Raw genomic sequence first — 18,109 nt, 5'->3', positions numbered from 1 at the left:
CCACTTGCATAGACTTTCCAGGTCTTTATTCAAGGCTAGCACTGCCTTTGCTTACTTCAGCAGTTGCTTTTCTTCCTTCAGCTGTTATATTCCTGTCTGTCTGCTTCCAAAACTGTACCACATTCTGCTTAGGAAGCCTTATGTCACACTGTCACACACAGGCAGCTACTGGTTGGTTGGGTGCAGGGTGTCAAAACCAAACCCAGGCTGCAGAGCCCATAATGTCTCTCCTGAATATCCCTCTTGTGACAAAGCATTTCTCTGCCACATCAGGGTTTGGCATGGCCTGTCCCTCTCATTCACTACCTCCTGGGCTGCCACCAACTGAAGCTGAATTTTTTTGTGGTGGCAAACTCAGAGGCCAGCCCTGGTTCCCATGGATTGAAGCAAGAACAAGCTATCCAATCTCCCTTCTGTGCAGCTGTTGAATTTCAAACTGCACTTGTTTTATCTAATACATCACTATCATGACAACAAACATGCACCACTGCAGGTCCAGCATGACTACAGCAACATGCACAAATGCATTTATGAATGGCAGCCCTGAATAACCATCCAAGGTGGCAGCCAACTAAAAGCCCTCACTCCCTTTTTAATTCTGTTTGATCACATTGTCAGTGTAATGTGCAGTCCCTTTGGGACTCCACGCCAGTATTTTTTTAATAGTTAATTCAAGTTTGAATGTTCTAATGTTTATTTTATATGAACTAGTTTCATGCCAATTTATAATCAGCACCTACACCATAAACACAAAATGGTTTATACACAAAGACACAGCCTCTGGTAAGTTGTATCACAAGCTCGTGCGTCTAGTTATTAAACCAGTTTGTCTGTAAACTTCAAATGTTTATTGTTCTAAAACACAGAGCCTTTCACCATGTAGGCTGTTTGTTCTATAATTACTCTGTGCATTGGCCTCAAAATTTCATTCTTCCCTTGGGCCTTTAAGCAAATTCCTCACACATGAATTCCAGCCCCCACTGTAAAATATAAACGAAATTGGTGGAATGCAAATTTGCTAGGCTCTTGGCCACTTTTAATACCGGAGATTCCTAATGCACAACTGGATATACACTTTGGCCCCACGCCACTGTCAACACCAAGGTGAATGCCAGTAACTCGATTATCAGTCAAAGTCACTTATCCCCACCCTCCTGTCCAGTGTTGCCCTTCAGCACCGCTGGACAGCCTTCACACCCACTGGGAAGGACTCAGTCTCATGGGGCACCTGAACTCTGCACTGGTGTTTAGATCTGAATGCAATCCAGGACACATGCATTAAGTTGGGTGATGCTTGGTTCCTGACAGACATTTCCTGCCCTGCTTTGGCTCAGACAGCTGGGCTGGCTACAGAGCACAGCTGGCTGCTGGTGTGCCCAGCTCCCCCTCCTGCCCCTGCTGCACACAGGGACAGGTCTGGGGCCCCTTGCAGCCCTCAGGCTCTGGCCCCTGCATGACGGTGCCTCAGGCCTTCCTCTGAGGGCTCAGGATTACCAGTATAAACACATTTTTCCTGTAAAAGCAAACACCTATAACTTCTGGCTGACTTTCAATGAAGTAATGACAACCTGTCAGGATAAATTCAGCTGGCTCAGTAACGGGTTACACACTGGGCAGAGTTTTTGCAGGTCCACTACTGAGGCACACACATCAGTAGGAGCAACTTACCTGCCTTGCTTCTTTCTCCTGTTGCAGTGTGAGGCTGAGGGCAACTCAGCTGCTCCATGTTTGTGCCCTGTCAGGGTGTGCCCATGGGCACAGGGGTATTTAAACCAGGAGCAATCTCCTCTCAGCTCCCCCAGGATGGCTGAATCTTGGTAAATTGCCCTGTTTGAGCAAAGCAATATAAAGGAAAACCTGCACGGTAAGATTTGTGTGAGGTACAAAGGCCTTTAAGCATTTACAAATGCCCTTAATCTGCACGGTAGGAGGTGCCCTGGCTGAAGAAGGAGGGGAGGTGTGGAAGGAGTCCCTCGGGGCTGCAAGAGGGGAGAGCTGGCTGTTGTCCACAGCAAACTCCTCATTGTCAGTGTTGTGAGCACTTGGTCAAGGGTCAAGGGAACAGCTCTATCCCAGGCTGCTGAAGGCGGGGAGAGGAACTCACAGAGGAGGGGAACAAACCTGCCAAGGCTGTGGTGTCCTGGTGTTAGACGATGTTCCAGCTGTCCGGAGTGGCTATTCTGGCCTTTTCTCTGCACCCTATGGCAGTGTTGTGGGGCTGTTGGTAGCGTTCATCCCACGTGTTTCAGGCCTGTGGCTGCTGCTCTGTATAGGAAGTGGTGCTTTCTGGTCTCCGTTCCTGGCAGCTTGCCCTGGTGTTAAGGCTGCCTGACTGGCTCCTGTATCTGTGGTGTTGTGTTCTCCATTTGGTGGCTTAACTACCAGTGCTGCAGAGCTGGTAAGAGAAAGAACAAGTACAAAGAAGAATGGTGGCCATAGGTGACAACAAAAGATGGAATTTCAGAAACCCAGCCCTCAAAGCAGCTCCTGATGCAAGCCCTGGGTAAGTGTGACTCTATTAGCCACACACACATACAATTCATTCTCATGTAACACAAGGTACTCTTCAAATACCCAGATCATATTTATGAAAATAAAGACATTTCAATGAAAGAGAAAGCAGTTCGGTTGCTAATGGGGATGACATTTAATCATGCATATTTGTAAAATCATCTCAGCACACTACTTTTAAAGTTTAATTTGAATATGCATAAAGGCTTGTTAGTTTCTATGAAGTATAGCACCATGGTTTTGTAAAATTATCTGCCCCATATAATCTCTTTAAGGGAAACTATAACACATAACATCTGAAAAGGCGCAATACTCATACTATCCATATCAGTGTCCTGAGACTGCAGAAAAAGATCTGTTCTCATTGGTTCTGTAACAAAAAATGCACACAAAAGGAGCCAGCATAGTGAAGAAAACTCATTTTGAAATAATTCTTTTGTATTGCTGAAATTTCCCTTTTTAAAAAGCCATGTTGGAGTAAATTATTCTATTTATGCTGAAAAACAGCAAAACAAAAAAACAGCTGTTGTTCTGTTTGTAATTATAGTCCCTGATGCATTGGCAAAAAGAAATCCATAAGGACTTACAGTCTGTGTTGCATTGCTGCGTAATCACAATAAAAACCTCATCTGGTATCCTCTCCTACCCCTCAAATCTGTTAAAAATCATAGTTACTGACAGATATTACGACAGAGTGCACAGGAGTTTTCAGTGTGAAAACACCATTGTTGTGGTTTAGCCATAAACAAATAAACCCAAGATAACAGCATTTTATAATGGCATTTATGCTATGCAACATTTGGAAGTTAATTTGCTATTAACAGAAAATTACCTTCTTTAGCACTTTGTCAACTCCCATCTTAAAACTCCAGAATGAAATGGGAAAGGTCCATTAGAGTGACAATTGAATTTTACTCTCCTATTTTTCCTAAGCTTAGTTCCTTAATATTGCTCATAGTTCTTGCTTTAAAACTGGAAAAGTCTGTTTAATTTGGCCAATAAGAACTTTATGTACTTCTTGGCAACAGAAGGAATTTGACTAACTTGGGGAAAGCTGGGTGTTACACATCCCACTGTGCTTCAAACACGCAGCAACAGCAGACCCATAAAGGGTCCAAACTGTAGCCCTGACTTTTAGCAACAAAAATTGTAATGTATGGTCTTTATTTGCAGCCACACCAAAAAAATACCACTGGCAGGCCACGGAATTTACTTCCTCCTTTCAAAAATGTTTAGATGTGTAACATATGTCCAGGGCAATGAGCAGATGGTGCATTTGGTTTAAGGGAAAAAATGCTGAGTACAACCCAAGCATCAGGCCCAAATGGTGCTCAAGTGTAAACACTTGTTGATTTCTATGTCAATTAAGTTATTGATGCAGTAATACGCTAAAATAAAAATGCTGGCTGGTGTAATGGCGGATGTGGATTAACCTTTCCATGACCCAGAGTCTCCCGGGACTGGGCAAAATTCAGGAAGAGGAACTGAAGTTGTATACTTTTTCCCTCAAGGTACCACACTTGGCAGTCAGTCTGTGCTCTGGGATGAAGGATGCTTTCTCAACACCATTGCTCTGGGACCTGGGAAAGCACTTCATTTCTCTGCTGCCATTTCCCTGTGCATCATCTTCAGTTATGTTTGTGAAGCAGATGACCTTGTTAGTCATCTCACACAATAGGATGCTTCTCCCAGCAAGCCATTAGCGGAGATGAAAATAACACTGCCCCTTGACCAGCAGTTGCAGATTCTGGAAATCTGGAATTCAGACTTCATGTGGTACTTAAAATGAATACATCTCATGCTTTAATTACAAGCGTTAACTTGGCTGGAAGTAATTTAACTTTGCCCATATTTTATGAGAAGTTATGTTGGAAGCCTTTATACACTGCTTTGGAGTTAATTTGGGCCTTGAAGTGCTAATGAACTACCCCTTGATTAAAACAAAAACAGCAGAGGCATGTTCCCTTACTGTGTAAGCCTGAAGCAGCCTGATAAAAACTAGGTATAACCAAGTTCCATGATAAACTAAGTTTTCAACTGCAAAAAGAAAGTTACCAGCATTCTTTTTAAACACATCAAAGATATTTATTATCTCTAAAGTTTTCTTATTGTTACCTGCTTTAATTCCAATCACAGCCCCTGTGCTATGTGCTTTTTTTACCCAGTGATTAATGAGCTGTACCTTAGCTCTGATAACTGCTTCCATGGAAATAAAACCAGTGTAAGCAGTTTAGTGGTTTATTTAACTTTATTCTTTCAATAACAGTACTCCTAAATAATCTTTCTGTGTATTTCAGATGAAGTGGGTTATTCACCTGCACTAAGGCCATTGTGCTTACTCAAAAAAGACTTACCAGTGATCAGACAATTTGGGTATGATGAAACAAACATGAGAAATGGGGCCTTAAAAAATTATTTACATCATTCATAAGAATAAAATATACAATTTTTAATAAAAAGTATATATTTTTTTTGTATTGAATTAGGATTTTACTACCAAGTGACACTTTACATTTCAGATTCACACCTAAAAATGCTCAAAGTATAAACATCTATAAAACTAGTAAATCTCAAAACACGGGAACTTCTAAATAATTCTCCCCACTTACTACTGTAGGTAGAAAAAGACAATAACCAACACTTTTTCTAATCCATTAAGTTAAAAGTCATTTGGCAAAGCACTTAGGCATATAAGCTTAACCAGAAGACATCAGGAACCAGGCTTTGCAATGTTTCAAACACTTTTCACACCAGGGTAAGCTAAAGAATGAAAGTTATTTTCATTACACAGTAACTAGCATCATAAGTACTTTTTCTGCAAGTTATCTCAGGAAAGCTATTTGTTCACAATTGTGCCCAAAGTACCAAACAAACAACAAAAGTGCTTTACTTCTTTGATCAGCAAACTACCACAATGGCTCCTTTAACTTGCCCCTTTCAGGCTGTTGTTTTAACAGGCTCAAAATAGTATCTATAAAAAGTTCTCTATTTCTCAACACAAATGATAAACATTCGCTTATCAAAATAGTGCAAACAGGAACAAAGAAAAGTGCCATCAACATAAGTAAACTGCAGGAAAAAAGGCAGTTGGACATCGTGACCTCGCACCGCTGCTTCAGAGAAATCAGTAGTACTCTTCTCAGCACATCAGTCCAAACATATTCCTATTTACCATCTCATGACACCACCACGTGCAGAACACATTTGGTCTTTTGCATATCCTCCTTCATAAAAGTAAATGCACCTGTTCTTTGTACTGTGCATTAAAAAAAGTCAAAAGACTTTTTCAAAACATTAATTGATCAAATCGTTTAGCAATTAATATATACAACTCTGTCTTCCCTTTTTTCCTTTAAAGCTTTCTTTGGAGTGCATAGGATAGGCTACAGTGACACATCACATATAAAAATCAAGTTTAAGTTTTATGTATAATACTCAAGTATTTTTAGCATTTATGTACACAAGTTTTTTTACCATATATTCTTTCTCACTCTTTCCTTAGACTTATCTTTTATCTTCTTGGACAGATGACACATTTCACCTATTAAGTTACAGGCTGGTAACCATAAAGTTAGGCATTTAATCCTAGTATAAATAAAAGTATTGGGGGAAGTAAATTTTAAGTGTATTCATTAAACTGATGTTGCATGAAGTGCTGTTGGCATTAATTTATTCTATTAAAAGCTCTTTCCAGTAAAAAGAGAAAATGCTATAAATTAAAAAATACAACAGAACTCTAGAAACCTATAATTACTACTGACTTTTTATCAGAAAATTGCACTTGCATATAAAAGAACAAATTTTAGCCCCCATTCATAACCTTATTACTTTTCCAAAAAGAAGTAATAGAACATCAAGCAGCTAATTTCTTATGGCTTCACACAGTGAAGTTCTTTCTTAAATTAACCAGAAGGAAGTTTCTCAATAGCCATCTTTTGTGAACATATCATCGGTTTCATCATCGTTCATGCCTCGCTGATAGCGTACTGAAGAGAAGGCACTCCAGTGAAGACGCTTCTTTTTGTAGAGATAGAACACCAGCCCACCAGCAAAGACTAAGATAACTAGCAGGGCAAATGCTACAGCCACACCAGTATGATTAGAACCTGAAACAGAAAAAAAGACAAAGAGTAATTCTGTAAAAGTTTTGGCAAGTATATTTTGTCATGGGGTTCATACGTAGGTAGCTCTACACTCTTCCTGCATGCATTTAGTTGAAGTCAAGGCAAACTCCTTCATCATATTAAGTCTCCACTTCATCACATGGGAAGTTAGATGCTGATTCATATGAGAATGTATTAACTTATTTTTTCATAATTTTGTTGTTAATTTACTAATATTTAGGTTGGAAGGGACCTCCAGAGGTCAAAAAACCTACTTGTAAATGCTGCAGTCATTTATAGGTTTGCATACCTCATAAATTTAATGAGGTCCTGGACTCTTGGATGGAAGCACTTGGAATAGAAGACAATTATACTTCTTTCAGACTGAAAAGATCTTACTGAGGTCTTCCTTAGCAGCATGAAATCAAAACTATTCCTGCATTTCCACCTCAGTGAAAATGTATACAAAATCAGAAAGATCCCACTGCTTCTCAGAAACTTGCTTGCTTAATGCTCAGGTAATTGCTCTCTCTCCTGTACAAAGCAGAGCATGAGGAAGTAACATGCAGCCTGAGCCTTTTCCTGGAGCTCCTTTCCAGAAGCCTCCTCAAGACTGAAAACACAATCTGCAGTACCTGCTTACTCAGCATCTCTTACAAGCAGAACTCTGATTCCACCTACACAGACTCACCCATGACAGATACCCTGTGGTAAGAAGCAATAGCAACTACTCTATGCGTACTTCTAAGTGGACATTTCAGTTTTCTCCCTTATCCACTGAGTGGACAGTGGAAGCCAGGAGAAGTAAATTCCTAGATAATTTGTCTCTGAATGCAATTTTATGGCTAAACAACAACTGAAGACTCTTGCTTAGGCAGAGGTACTTGATGGGTTCTTCTGTGAATTGCACTTCAGTTATTTCAACACAGACTTTACCCAACAAACCAGAAAACCCTGAAAACCGCCTCTACAAAATTAAGTCTCCCCTAAAGGCAATGCCTCCATACCTAAAGGAGCTTTGCAAACCACTCTGCTTTGACTACGACTGCAATCAACTTTGGACCACGTGCCAGTTCTGGATGTGATAACACTGCATTTTTCATTGGCTCCTGCAGTTTTATTCTCCCAGTTGACGTAAGTAACTGATGAGCCATCCAGCCAGTTCAGGGACTGACCTGTTGGGAAAAATAATTGCTTAGTTTAGATCACCAAAACATGCTGTAATGCTACACAGTGTCATTAACAATCTGTTGACTTCTTTACATTGCAAAAAGGAACAGGGCTGATTATTCATCTCATATATTAAAAGCAGTAAATATGAACATGTAACTTTTAGCCACACCTCTTCTCTAGGCCTTTATCAGTTGATGCATCTGCAGCTTAACCATTAGGCACCAATAGCAGCTTTGGGAAAAATGATTTTCAGTGACTCCTGATTACCCTAGGTATGCAATAGGAAGAGATTTTACTACAATCAAGTCCAAAGGGCTTTATAAGGGATTCCAACCTCAAGCAGAAGTTACTGTACGCTACCAATACTATGAAACTATTCTTAGTTGAGGATTTATGCATTTTCATTTACCACATGAAACACTAATGGTCACACACAGTTGCTACTTCTTACCCTTAGAGTTCTGAGCCAGGCCAAGCCATACATTCTTGGTGATGAGATCATGTTCCCTTACGTGTTTGCTCACAAATGCATTTTCCTCAGCATCCACTATAGTCAGAAGGGTTGCTGAAGGATCTAAGTGGCAGAGGAAACCAGTCAGAATTGTCACTTACAAGATTTTTCATAGTGCTTGTACACAGAGTTTTCTGTGGGAACAATTGCTGTGCAAAAAGATTTGCTGATCTGGGCTTGTAAAATAAGCTTGAAGTAACCTTCAGAATAAAGATATGAACCTCCCATCCTCTAAAATACAGCATGTTATACAAGATGGCTTCAGATGACTGATTACTCTAGTAAGTTATAAAAAATAAAACGTGAGTAAACTTACTGCAGCTGCAGAATACATACATGGAAAATACCAGAATATATGCCCACTGAAAATTACTAGCCTTGTCCAAGTAATAAGCCCTTCTCAAAAATATAGTTGAACAAAAGCTCAGCATTTTGCTGAGTCACATTAATTTCTAAATTAATCCTCTCATTGTGCCTCAGGTTCTTTTATACAGTGTTACAGTAATTATGGAAAAAAAGGGAGGAAAGAACGTACTATAGACATGCTCAGAGAGTATGCATCCTTTAACAAGCCAGAAGCTTAATTTAGAGAAAGTTCTCTTTCAACTATCAGACCAAGTTGGACTCAACAGAAAACTGTATCCAGGACTGGTTCTTTTTCATCCTACATAGTGAGTTCAACTTCACACTATAATTCCATAAAAGAAAGTTATGATAGTCACTAACTTCTCAGTTAAGGTGGTTAAAACTTCTATAAATGAAACTGCTTAACAGTATCTCTGCAATATAATTGCCCATGCAGCTCATCAAAGAAGAGATAAAATCCTTTAACTTGACAAAAAAATTAAGTTTTTTAGTGAGATTATGTGCCTTAATATCTATAAAGTACATGCTTTGAACCATTTGAAAAGTTAACAGGCTCCCTACTAGCAAGCAGCTACTGCAAGGATACAAGAAAGCATTGCTAAGAGGACTAACATTGTATACAGGTAAACTGTTTTCCTCCAAAATGCAAGCCTTAAATTTCTGGATCTTCTACAACTCGCTACCTGAATTTTATTTGTAGATACCTGTGTGCCAAAGAATGTGTCAGCACAGTGCAGCATTTTATTAAGAATTTTCATCAGACATTCAAAGATAGAGCTTGCTATTGCTTTTCCTAAACTAAAGAAGAACAAAACAGGCAAAGTTGAAGTATAATCAGTATAGGTTTTTTGGTTGTTGGGTTTTATTTCTTCTCAAATAGTGGACTAATTACAAGATGTAATGTGATAAGGAATCTAAACATACTCAGTTTCTGGCAGACTTTCTTAGCCTCTTCCATATTATAGACTGAAAAATTGTAGAATGCCATGTCAAACGCGTAACAGTGATCCTTGTACTGTACCCACTGTAGGGCACCACTGCTCTGCGGGCATCCTGAGGCTCTGCTCTCTTGCTCTGCCTGGAACTGCCTCTCTGCAAAGACAAAGAAACTTGATGTTATTTCTGCTGCAGCCGTTTGCGCAGTCTCTCTGGAGTAACAGGACAGTAAGTATTAACAAGGACTGCTACTCCTACCAAAAACCATTATTCAATTAGCTTACATTCCTTCTTCACGTGTCACAGATGAATTTGTTTGAAAATGAGCATAAGACAAATCCCAAAGGCTTGGGAACTATTTTTCTTGCTTTTTAGTGGGTTTTGAAGGTTGTTGTACATATTTGATAAGTACTCTGATTCATAAAAGATACATACATTTCATATTCATATCACAGGTGATCAAAAACTAGCCAGGTTTGTTTTAGGTTTTCACCACTGGAATGGAGAAAATTAATCTCCCTGAAGTACTAAAAAGTGTTTTATCATCCCTGACAGAAAACTCTTCTTAAAGAGGGACTCCTGTAGTATTTCAACCTTCATTTCTGCTTCTAAATACAACATATAAAGACAAAAGACAACTACACAAAATCTTAATAACACTTACTGTTTGGAGGGCTATAACAAATGGCACCTTCAGCAACATTTGTACATTTTGTACGGTTCCAAGATCCTTTAGTATCCAACAGAACACAGTTCTCAGTAGTATTTGAGTTTTCTAATTCCCAAGGATAGTAGTCAAAGTCACTTCCATCTGACCATTCAAAATTAGCTTTACTTCCCTAATTAAAGAAAAAACAATAACTTTTAAACCACATATGGTTGTAGTTTAAATCCTATCGGTTATGAGTTAAGTCCTGTAGCAATATTTGTTCCTAGTATAGGGGTAAATTAAAGTGAGGGGGTCTCATCTAAATCTATAGTAAAGAAATGTACAACATAGTTTGCATTTTCCAATCAATTCTTAACACAGAAATCCTGATTATTTGTGGGAAATGAGAAAGTACAGCACGTTTGCAAGTTTAAACCTGCAATGTGCCTATTTTATTCTACGGGGAACATCTCACTTAAATCCATCCTGCTGTTTCATTTAAGCAGTCTGCCTTCCCTGCTGTGAACGTTAGTGGATATGTTGCAAACTGCTAAACTGTCGAGATGGCCTCAGTGAATAAAGCTGGGCAGCTGAGGAATGATTTGCAGTGCTGGTTCCTACTTCAGATACGTTCCTGGAAACCTGTGACAGTGAGGAGTCAGTTGTGGAGGGAGCCGTTCAGGTCACAAGACACCAGAGGTAGAACAGGTGTGTGCAGAAATCACCTCTGCAGAGGAGTATTCCTGCCAACTCACTATGGCTAGGTCTGGCAATTAGTGAGGGGAGCAGGGTCAGTGCCACAGGCTTTTGGCTCCACAGGAAAGCAGTCAGAGGAGGAAGAAGATTTGCAGCTGCCTCTTGTTATGCCTCCTGGGAGAAGGGACACATAACCAGCTTGAGAGTCAGTTCCTGAACTGCTTTGGAGAGCCAGTCTTGACCTGGACTAAGCAAGTTCTACACAGTCTTGCCTCTCTTTATTTGCTGATGGAATCTGATTCTAGATTCTAGAATAGAGGGCCGTAAAGCCTGAAGCCTCAAAAGGTAGCACTGCAAATCACACATCCCTGTGCTGCAAGGAATGATGTGGGACCACTGTATTATTTTAAAGTGTCAAGGATTTGGAAGAAATATCTCACTAACATTTAATATTAACATATGTTACACAGGATTGAAAAAGGAGGTAATACATTGCATGAGAGAATCTAAGAAACTGCAAAGAAGCATCAGAAAATATTTCATATCTTCTCCAAAATATTATTTACAAGCTCTGTTACAGATGTCACCAACAATATTTACTTACATCATGAACTGACAACCCAAGCCACAGAGGATAACCATCCTGTTTGACAATATCTTCTAGAAATAACTGTTGTGATTCACTGTGTACACTTGCTAAATCACTCTCATTTTGTTTGCATGCTCTCAATGCCTCATACCAGGTTAATTTTTTCTGAAGGATCCTGTATGTTCTGTTTCCATGTGGAATAGACTCGGGCAACGGAGGCTTGTGCTGTTGGGGTCCTATTTCAAAGAATAAGAAGACAAGAAGTTCTGTGCATTTGTTCATGTTATTAGGAAAATACAGAAAACATTAAAATTCATCTGTATCAATGTAACTCAAGAATTAAAGTGTTCAGTACAAGCTAATATCAAGTAAGTTTTGCTACTCTGAACACTGAGTAGCTGCCAGATGAGCACAGCAAACACATTCCTCCTGAGCAGAGTATTACAGCAGTGATGCACAGAATGACCACATGACGCCCAGACGCCCATGGTAGCTGTGCCACGTGTTTCACTAGGAGCAAAGCCAAAGCCTTATATAGCAGGAACCAGCATTTAAATTACGACCCTCATCCAACACTCCAATACTACTTACCCCTTTCGATTTTACAGGCAAGAATACTGTACATGTTATAGTGATTGGCGTGCCAACTTTGAGAATAATTATAAATGTCCCAAAACCCATCAAGGTTTACACCAGCAAAAAAACTGTTCTTCTTTATGATAGGTCTTCCCAGCCTCCAGTTATTGTAAGTCAGATGAGTTTCATCATACCACTTGAGAATTTTATCTGTGGAAAACATTGTGTATTTATTAAAATACTAGCACTGTGTCTACAAATACTACTTAACTTTGAATATATTAATTACATTAACAGATATTTACTTTAAAAAAAAATGCAGTGATACTGGAAGTTACTCTAAATCAGTACCATATCTAATGCTAAATATGTTAGCATTATTTATCCTGGCCATTTTAAGTCCTGCTTTCCAGGGAAATCAAATCTAGACTAAACAGAACATACTGGATCTAATTATCACTGAAACAGAGAGCGTGCCCAGTTGTTTCCTTCTAGAAGATAATTACAAATATAAAGCATTATAGGTTTGCATTCAGTTTGACTTTAGTTATAAACTGAAACATGCAAAAACCATGCACTTAATGCTGCTAACTTTCTCTCCAATCTATTAAGAAAAAAAAATCCCTTAAATCTTACCACTGTCATCATAAATCACACCCAGCCAGACCCACAGAGCCAGACCGCTGAATGAATGAAGCTGCTCAGTAACGAAGTTATTCTCTTCTTCATCTCGAACACTCAGAACAAATGCTTCTGGGTCTGTTGAAAATTTTTTTACATTACTTTCTTACAAATTCACGTGTCAGTTTCAAAGTAACTATTCTTTTCTATTACTGTTAATAATTATTACAGATAGGTCAACAGTGTGCAAAGGTCAGATCTTTATAACATAAGTGAACAGTGCAAAAAAAAATTTCAAACATATTATCAATAGTGCTTCCCCTGATTTTGTTGATAAGTGAAAGATATCAGCTCCAGAGATATTTGTGGGTCCTACTGCCATTTTCAACTCAGCATATTCAGTGACTCTGTAATAAAAATTTTCTGTATAGAACATAAAAATATCAGCAATCTTTCATGATTTGCATGAACTTCCCTAGTAGAGAAACAGTATTAAGACTGAATTGAAATCAATTCACAAAAAATAAAAATAATTTCTGGAAAGATGCAAATCTGAAGATTTAAGAGGGATGCTGTTCCTAAGCTTACACTTAATTCAGGAAAACAGAAAAAGTCTATGTGCTTTTCTGTATTGGACTATTCTCAGTCTATTTACTTTGTTCACCTAAGTGTTCCACAAAGCGGAGGCAAACCATGAACTAAATGTGACTGTAAAGCCAGAATGTTGCCAAGGGGATAACGATTATGCAACCCATTTGAAATTGGCATATTATAGAGAAAAAACCCAAACCAACCAAACACAAAAACAAACCTTCCGATTTTTCAGAGATCTCAAGAGTTCAGTAGATCCTAGCCATCTCTCTTTCTCTCCAACTCTCCTACCACATGCTCTGGCAACTTTTTATCAGAGCTGTGCAAGAGCAAACAGCATCAGGGAGTCCAACACATGCATATTTCTAAATGCTACAACCTTTCTCACTCTCACTTTGCTGTCATTGTAAGACTGTGACTCAGATCTAAAATTCATCTCCCTCAAGCTAAGTTCATAAATATCTGCAATATGACAAAGTACTTACTCATTTTCCTGCATAAATGATGAGCTTCTTGAGACTTCAGTTCTCTCCATCTATTTTTTGTTATCATAAAAGTGTAACAATTGTTTCTAAATGATATCCAAGGTGTATTTTTAATCTTATGTGGGCACTTCACTTGGGAAACTTGTTCTTTTTCAGTCTCCTCTAAAGAAAGAAAAGATGACATTCAGGACATGACTTACTATTACCACCACCTAATCTGACATGACAAGCCACTTTCAGGTACTATTTAAAAACATGTAAGACAAATTAAGTGCCATCCTCTAAATGTGTGACACATTGTTGCTTTCATTTTCCTCATGATGATGTTTTAAAGCAGCAAAAGGAGCAGTAAGCTCTACTAAAGAACACAGTTGCTTACAAATTTTCAAAATTATTATGTTAAATAGGTTTAAGAATAAAACCCGTACACAAAAGTGCTAAGTGTGGGTCAGTAACTAAAAGCTCTTACTGACACTTTTGCAAGGCAGATCACCATCATAAATAAGCTACTTCATAGCTAGCAACACATCTTAGTTCTGTGGCTTTATCTAACCCTTGAGGAGTGAGAAGGACTCTTCCTCCAGTTGCCTAGATTGCAAGCAAAAGATAGCTAACGGTGTCATAATGCCACACTTTACTCTGACTCGGGATGTACAACGGCTTAGCTCTGTCCCCTCACAGAAAAAAAAAACAAACAAAAACCCCTTAATTATAATGGTCTCATAAGGAAGATATCTCTGATGATCTCTCAGAATGATTGTTTTCTGAAGGATACATAACTAGCAAGCACTTTCCTGAAAATAAAAAAACATGTCCTACTACATCCCTGTCTTTCTTGTTATAATTAGATATTTAGAAGGGTTTTGTGAACTGCAGATGACTTTAATTTACACCTTTCAATTCAGTGTCTATCTCCTACCTTTCTTGTACATATAGTCATGCACCTCTTCCCTGTATAGACTTTCATATCTGAAGAGATTTCAGGAGGTCCCAATATTAAGATGTAAATAGGACAGAGGTAGCTGAATCGTCTTCCACTTGCAAGTGGAAGAGATTAGTATGCAACAATTTTAGAGAAGCAGTGCAAAGGTACAATCAGTTGGCAATAAGGGTAGTTTGACCCAATGAATCCATGCTGAATTTATTTCTAAGGAACAAGTGTATTAAGACCAAGAGGTGCATGCCCCCCCATTTGAAGCTGGTTTTCACTGCAAATCAGCCTGTCTGATGAACTGTAATTTAAAAAAAGTTGTAATTTTGAAGTCACGAGCTGGAATCATCAAACATGTTTCACAATAAAACAAAATTCAGCTTTCATAAATATTTTGCTAGTATACATACTTTCTGATGCGTAGCAAATAGCACCTCGATTTTCAGAGGAACAGTCAGAACTTTTCCAGAAGCCATCAGTGTCCAAAAACACACATTCTTCGTTTGTTTCTTCATCATCTTCAGACCAGCGACTAAAACTAACATGTTTCCCATCCAGCCAGCCATAATGCTTTCCACCCTAGAGGTGTTTAAGTAAAAGGGATGAGCTTACATAGTAAAAAATATGAGGTACAGAAAATGACATGACAATGTATTTACACTGGCTAAACATTTACAGTGTCTCTGGTGAGAACTGTAAGTGTTCCACTGCCCTCATGATCTGATCTGCTGTTCACACTGTAACAAGTTTCATTATTTTAAGTTCTGCAGTTGCAAATATGCGAATTAGCTGAAGTGGATGGTAAATTATCCAATGGTGATGTTTAACTACTGTGTTTATGGAAGAAGGCCTGACAGTGAGATGTCCAAATTGCATCACTTGTATCTACGAATCAATGGTGGATATAATTATCTGGTCTTGGAAAACTGGTAATAACTGAGAATAAGGTCCTCTCTTAGTTACTCCGTACCAAGTTGAAAGTAATCTATTAAATACTTAATTTATTTAATGGATCAGATGCTGCGTTCCTGCCCTGCCTCGAGGATGCAAGAGGAATAAGAAAAAACCACATACAAGCAGCATGTCATCCTTAAAAATCTTACATTTGAAAGTCATCTTCTGGAAATCCCCCTGCTGCTTTGTTATTTAACTTACCTTGTATCTTTCTTTTGTGTCTATGATTCCAGCACTTGAGTAACAAGTTCTGTTGACCAGTTTCATTATAATTTCCTTTCATGTGATTTTTTAATTGTGCCCAAATAATGAAGCACTGCAATAGTGAAAAGCCAGTGCATGCCTGTACTGTATGCAAAATGAATCATATGATCTACACTTACAGATAAAAAAATGCATTTCTTTAACTCAGGTTCTGTTTCACACAACTCTAAAAATTACCTTAAGCCATAGTCTGAGGGAAAACTAGAACTTACATCTCTGCTGAAGAGTCCAATCCAGAGTGGGTAATTATGAAGGGCCGCCTGAACAGCAAGAAAAGCCTGCTGGAACTGATCTGTGATGCTAACCAGCTGCATCTTGTTATTTATGCATGCAGCCATTGCATCATTCCAGGACAAATTCTTCAGAATTACCATGTATTGAACATTTTGATAGCTCAATGTTCCATTAATGACTTCCTCTGTCTGGTTATCAGAAGTTCCTATACACAGAAAACAAATCCAGTACTTAGGTAGTTAAACACTGTAATACATATTTAACTCCCAATGCCTCTGTAACAATCAGAAAAATCGAATAACATCTGGAAAAAAAATCTTAGACAGTAGATTATGCTATAATTATAGTCAGAAGCAAATATCTTTGACACCTTAGACAGAAAATTACATATTTAAAAATAAGTATTATTTTCATTTGGTGTAGTTTAAAGTATCTTTTTTCTCAACTTAGGTTCACATCTATTTATCTCTGGTATTTTTAACTAACTGCTAAATAACATATTGAATTAAAAACATTATATAACTTTAATTATACACAAATGGGAGAGAGTGACTGCTCTCTGCTGCAAGATAGCAACAGCTAAACTTGACTCATCTATCTCTGTGAAACCTGTGGCTTATGCAAATCTAATGGGCCCCAAAAGTTGTCTATGCAGATCTTGGTACTGCATAGTCCCAGAATTCCTTACTGCCATCCATGAGTATAGTGACAACTGATTCTGCCTCCACATGTGCTTAACTAATTGCAGAAAATCCACCTTGCATAGGGAGGGACATAATTCACTATTTGTGCTCCAGGCACTGAGTTATCAGAGTTATCAGCATCGTACCTGACGGCATATAGTTCAGCAATGCATGACAACTGCAGTGAATAAAAGACATAAATATTCCTGTGGATGGTAAGTTAAAGCATACAAATGGTAACCCCAAAAATTTTATACACAACCAAAAATAAATTTGCTCTCCAAAAGGTAGAAACCCATAATATTTAAAATATCTCAAGCAGGAAAAGGGTCGTGGGGGAAGGGGGAGAATCACTTCATAAATAACAGGAAATAAATGTTGATCAATAGGCTGACAGGGCCATTTTCCAAACTACAAGATGACAGAAACACAATATTAATTTGATATTTACAGCTTTCAATAGAGCAGAAGAGTGACAAGGCTGAAACAGATTGTTTCAAGTGGTTTGTGTCTGCTGCCAAATGCTTTCACTTAGTAAACAGTTACAAAAGATAACCATGGAACCCAGGGTGCCATCACACATCAAGAGGTACCAAATTGGAAACAAGGCAGTAAGTAAAGTGTTCATTTCTAAAAAATAATTGGTGGCGATTACGGTCGCAAGAAATTCTACAAATCACAATCATGCTAAGATTTCCAATGAACATGAATTGTCCTTTTCTCTGGGATAAAGCCCTAGGCAACCTGGACTCCCTCACAACTGTCGCTGCAACCTGCTGAGGTCCCTTCCAAACCAAATTATCCTTAGATCCCTAACACAATGATGATATAAGACCAGGTAATACAGGAAACATTCTGTCAGTCCAAAAACCTGTCTCATTACTTCTACAGCTATGGTAAAGAAGCACTTAGTATTTAGTCATCCCAAACTAATAAGATATTGATATAAACAGATACACTGTCAACCTCCTATTCATAAAAATCTCCTTTTCAAATTTTTACAGCATCTCTTCCATCCAGACTTCTAATTTCAACATTTGAAATTTATGAAGTATTTGGCACTGAAGAAGATTTTTATATGTTAAATGGAGGTGGAGGGGTGGGAGGTAGAAATCTCTGCCTATTTGAGAATGAAGGTGGGCATATTCTTGGGTGTTTTGTACACCTAAGGTTTTTTTGGTTGTTGTTTTTTTTTTCTAGAAGATAGCATGTTCTTTACTTAAAAGGATTATTTAT

The 18,109-nt window shown here is 38.4% G+C and overlaps 1 protein-coding gene across 1 annotated transcript in view; it reads right to left on the bottom strand.

Annotated features, from left to right (window-relative positions):
* Positions 1–4,740: 4,740 nt before the first annotated feature.
* Positions 4,741–18,109, bottom strand: part of LOC126652910 (secretory phospholipase A2 receptor-like) — a 106,912-nt gene continuing 93,543 nt past the window's right edge. Inside the window, exons 54-64 of the mRNA XM_050340134.1 lie at positions 16,169–16,395; positions 15,149–15,317; positions 13,808–13,969; positions 12,747–12,869; positions 12,126–12,320; positions 11,550–11,770; positions 10,265–10,439; positions 9,589–9,756; positions 8,239–8,361; positions 7,622–7,789; positions 4,741–6,617 (exon numbers count right to left, since the gene is read on the bottom strand). Of these exons, the coding sequence (XP_050196091.1) occupies positions 6,433–6,617; positions 7,622–7,789; positions 8,239–8,361; positions 9,589–9,756; positions 10,265–10,439; positions 11,550–11,770; positions 12,126–12,320; positions 12,747–12,869; positions 13,808–13,969; positions 15,149–15,317; positions 16,169–16,395 (1,916 nt within the window). The 3' untranslated portion in view covers positions 4,741–6,432. The remainder of the gene's footprint in view (positions 6,618–7,621; positions 7,790–8,238; positions 8,362–9,588; positions 9,757–10,264; positions 10,440–11,549; positions 11,771–12,125; positions 12,321–12,746; positions 12,870–13,807; positions 13,970–15,148; positions 15,318–16,168; positions 16,396–18,109) is intronic.

Source organism: Myiozetetes cayanensis, unplaced genomic scaffold (genome assembly GCF_022539395.1).
Source record: "Myiozetetes cayanensis isolate MyiCay16 unplaced genomic scaffold, myiCay2020 scf9, whole genome shotgun sequence".
Lineage (NCBI taxonomy): Eukaryota > Metazoa > Chordata > Aves > Passeriformes > Tyrannidae > Myiozetetes > Myiozetetes cayanensis.
The sequence above is the reverse complement of the archived record's forward strand: the minus strand, read 5'-3'. Positions and strand labels throughout refer to the sequence as shown.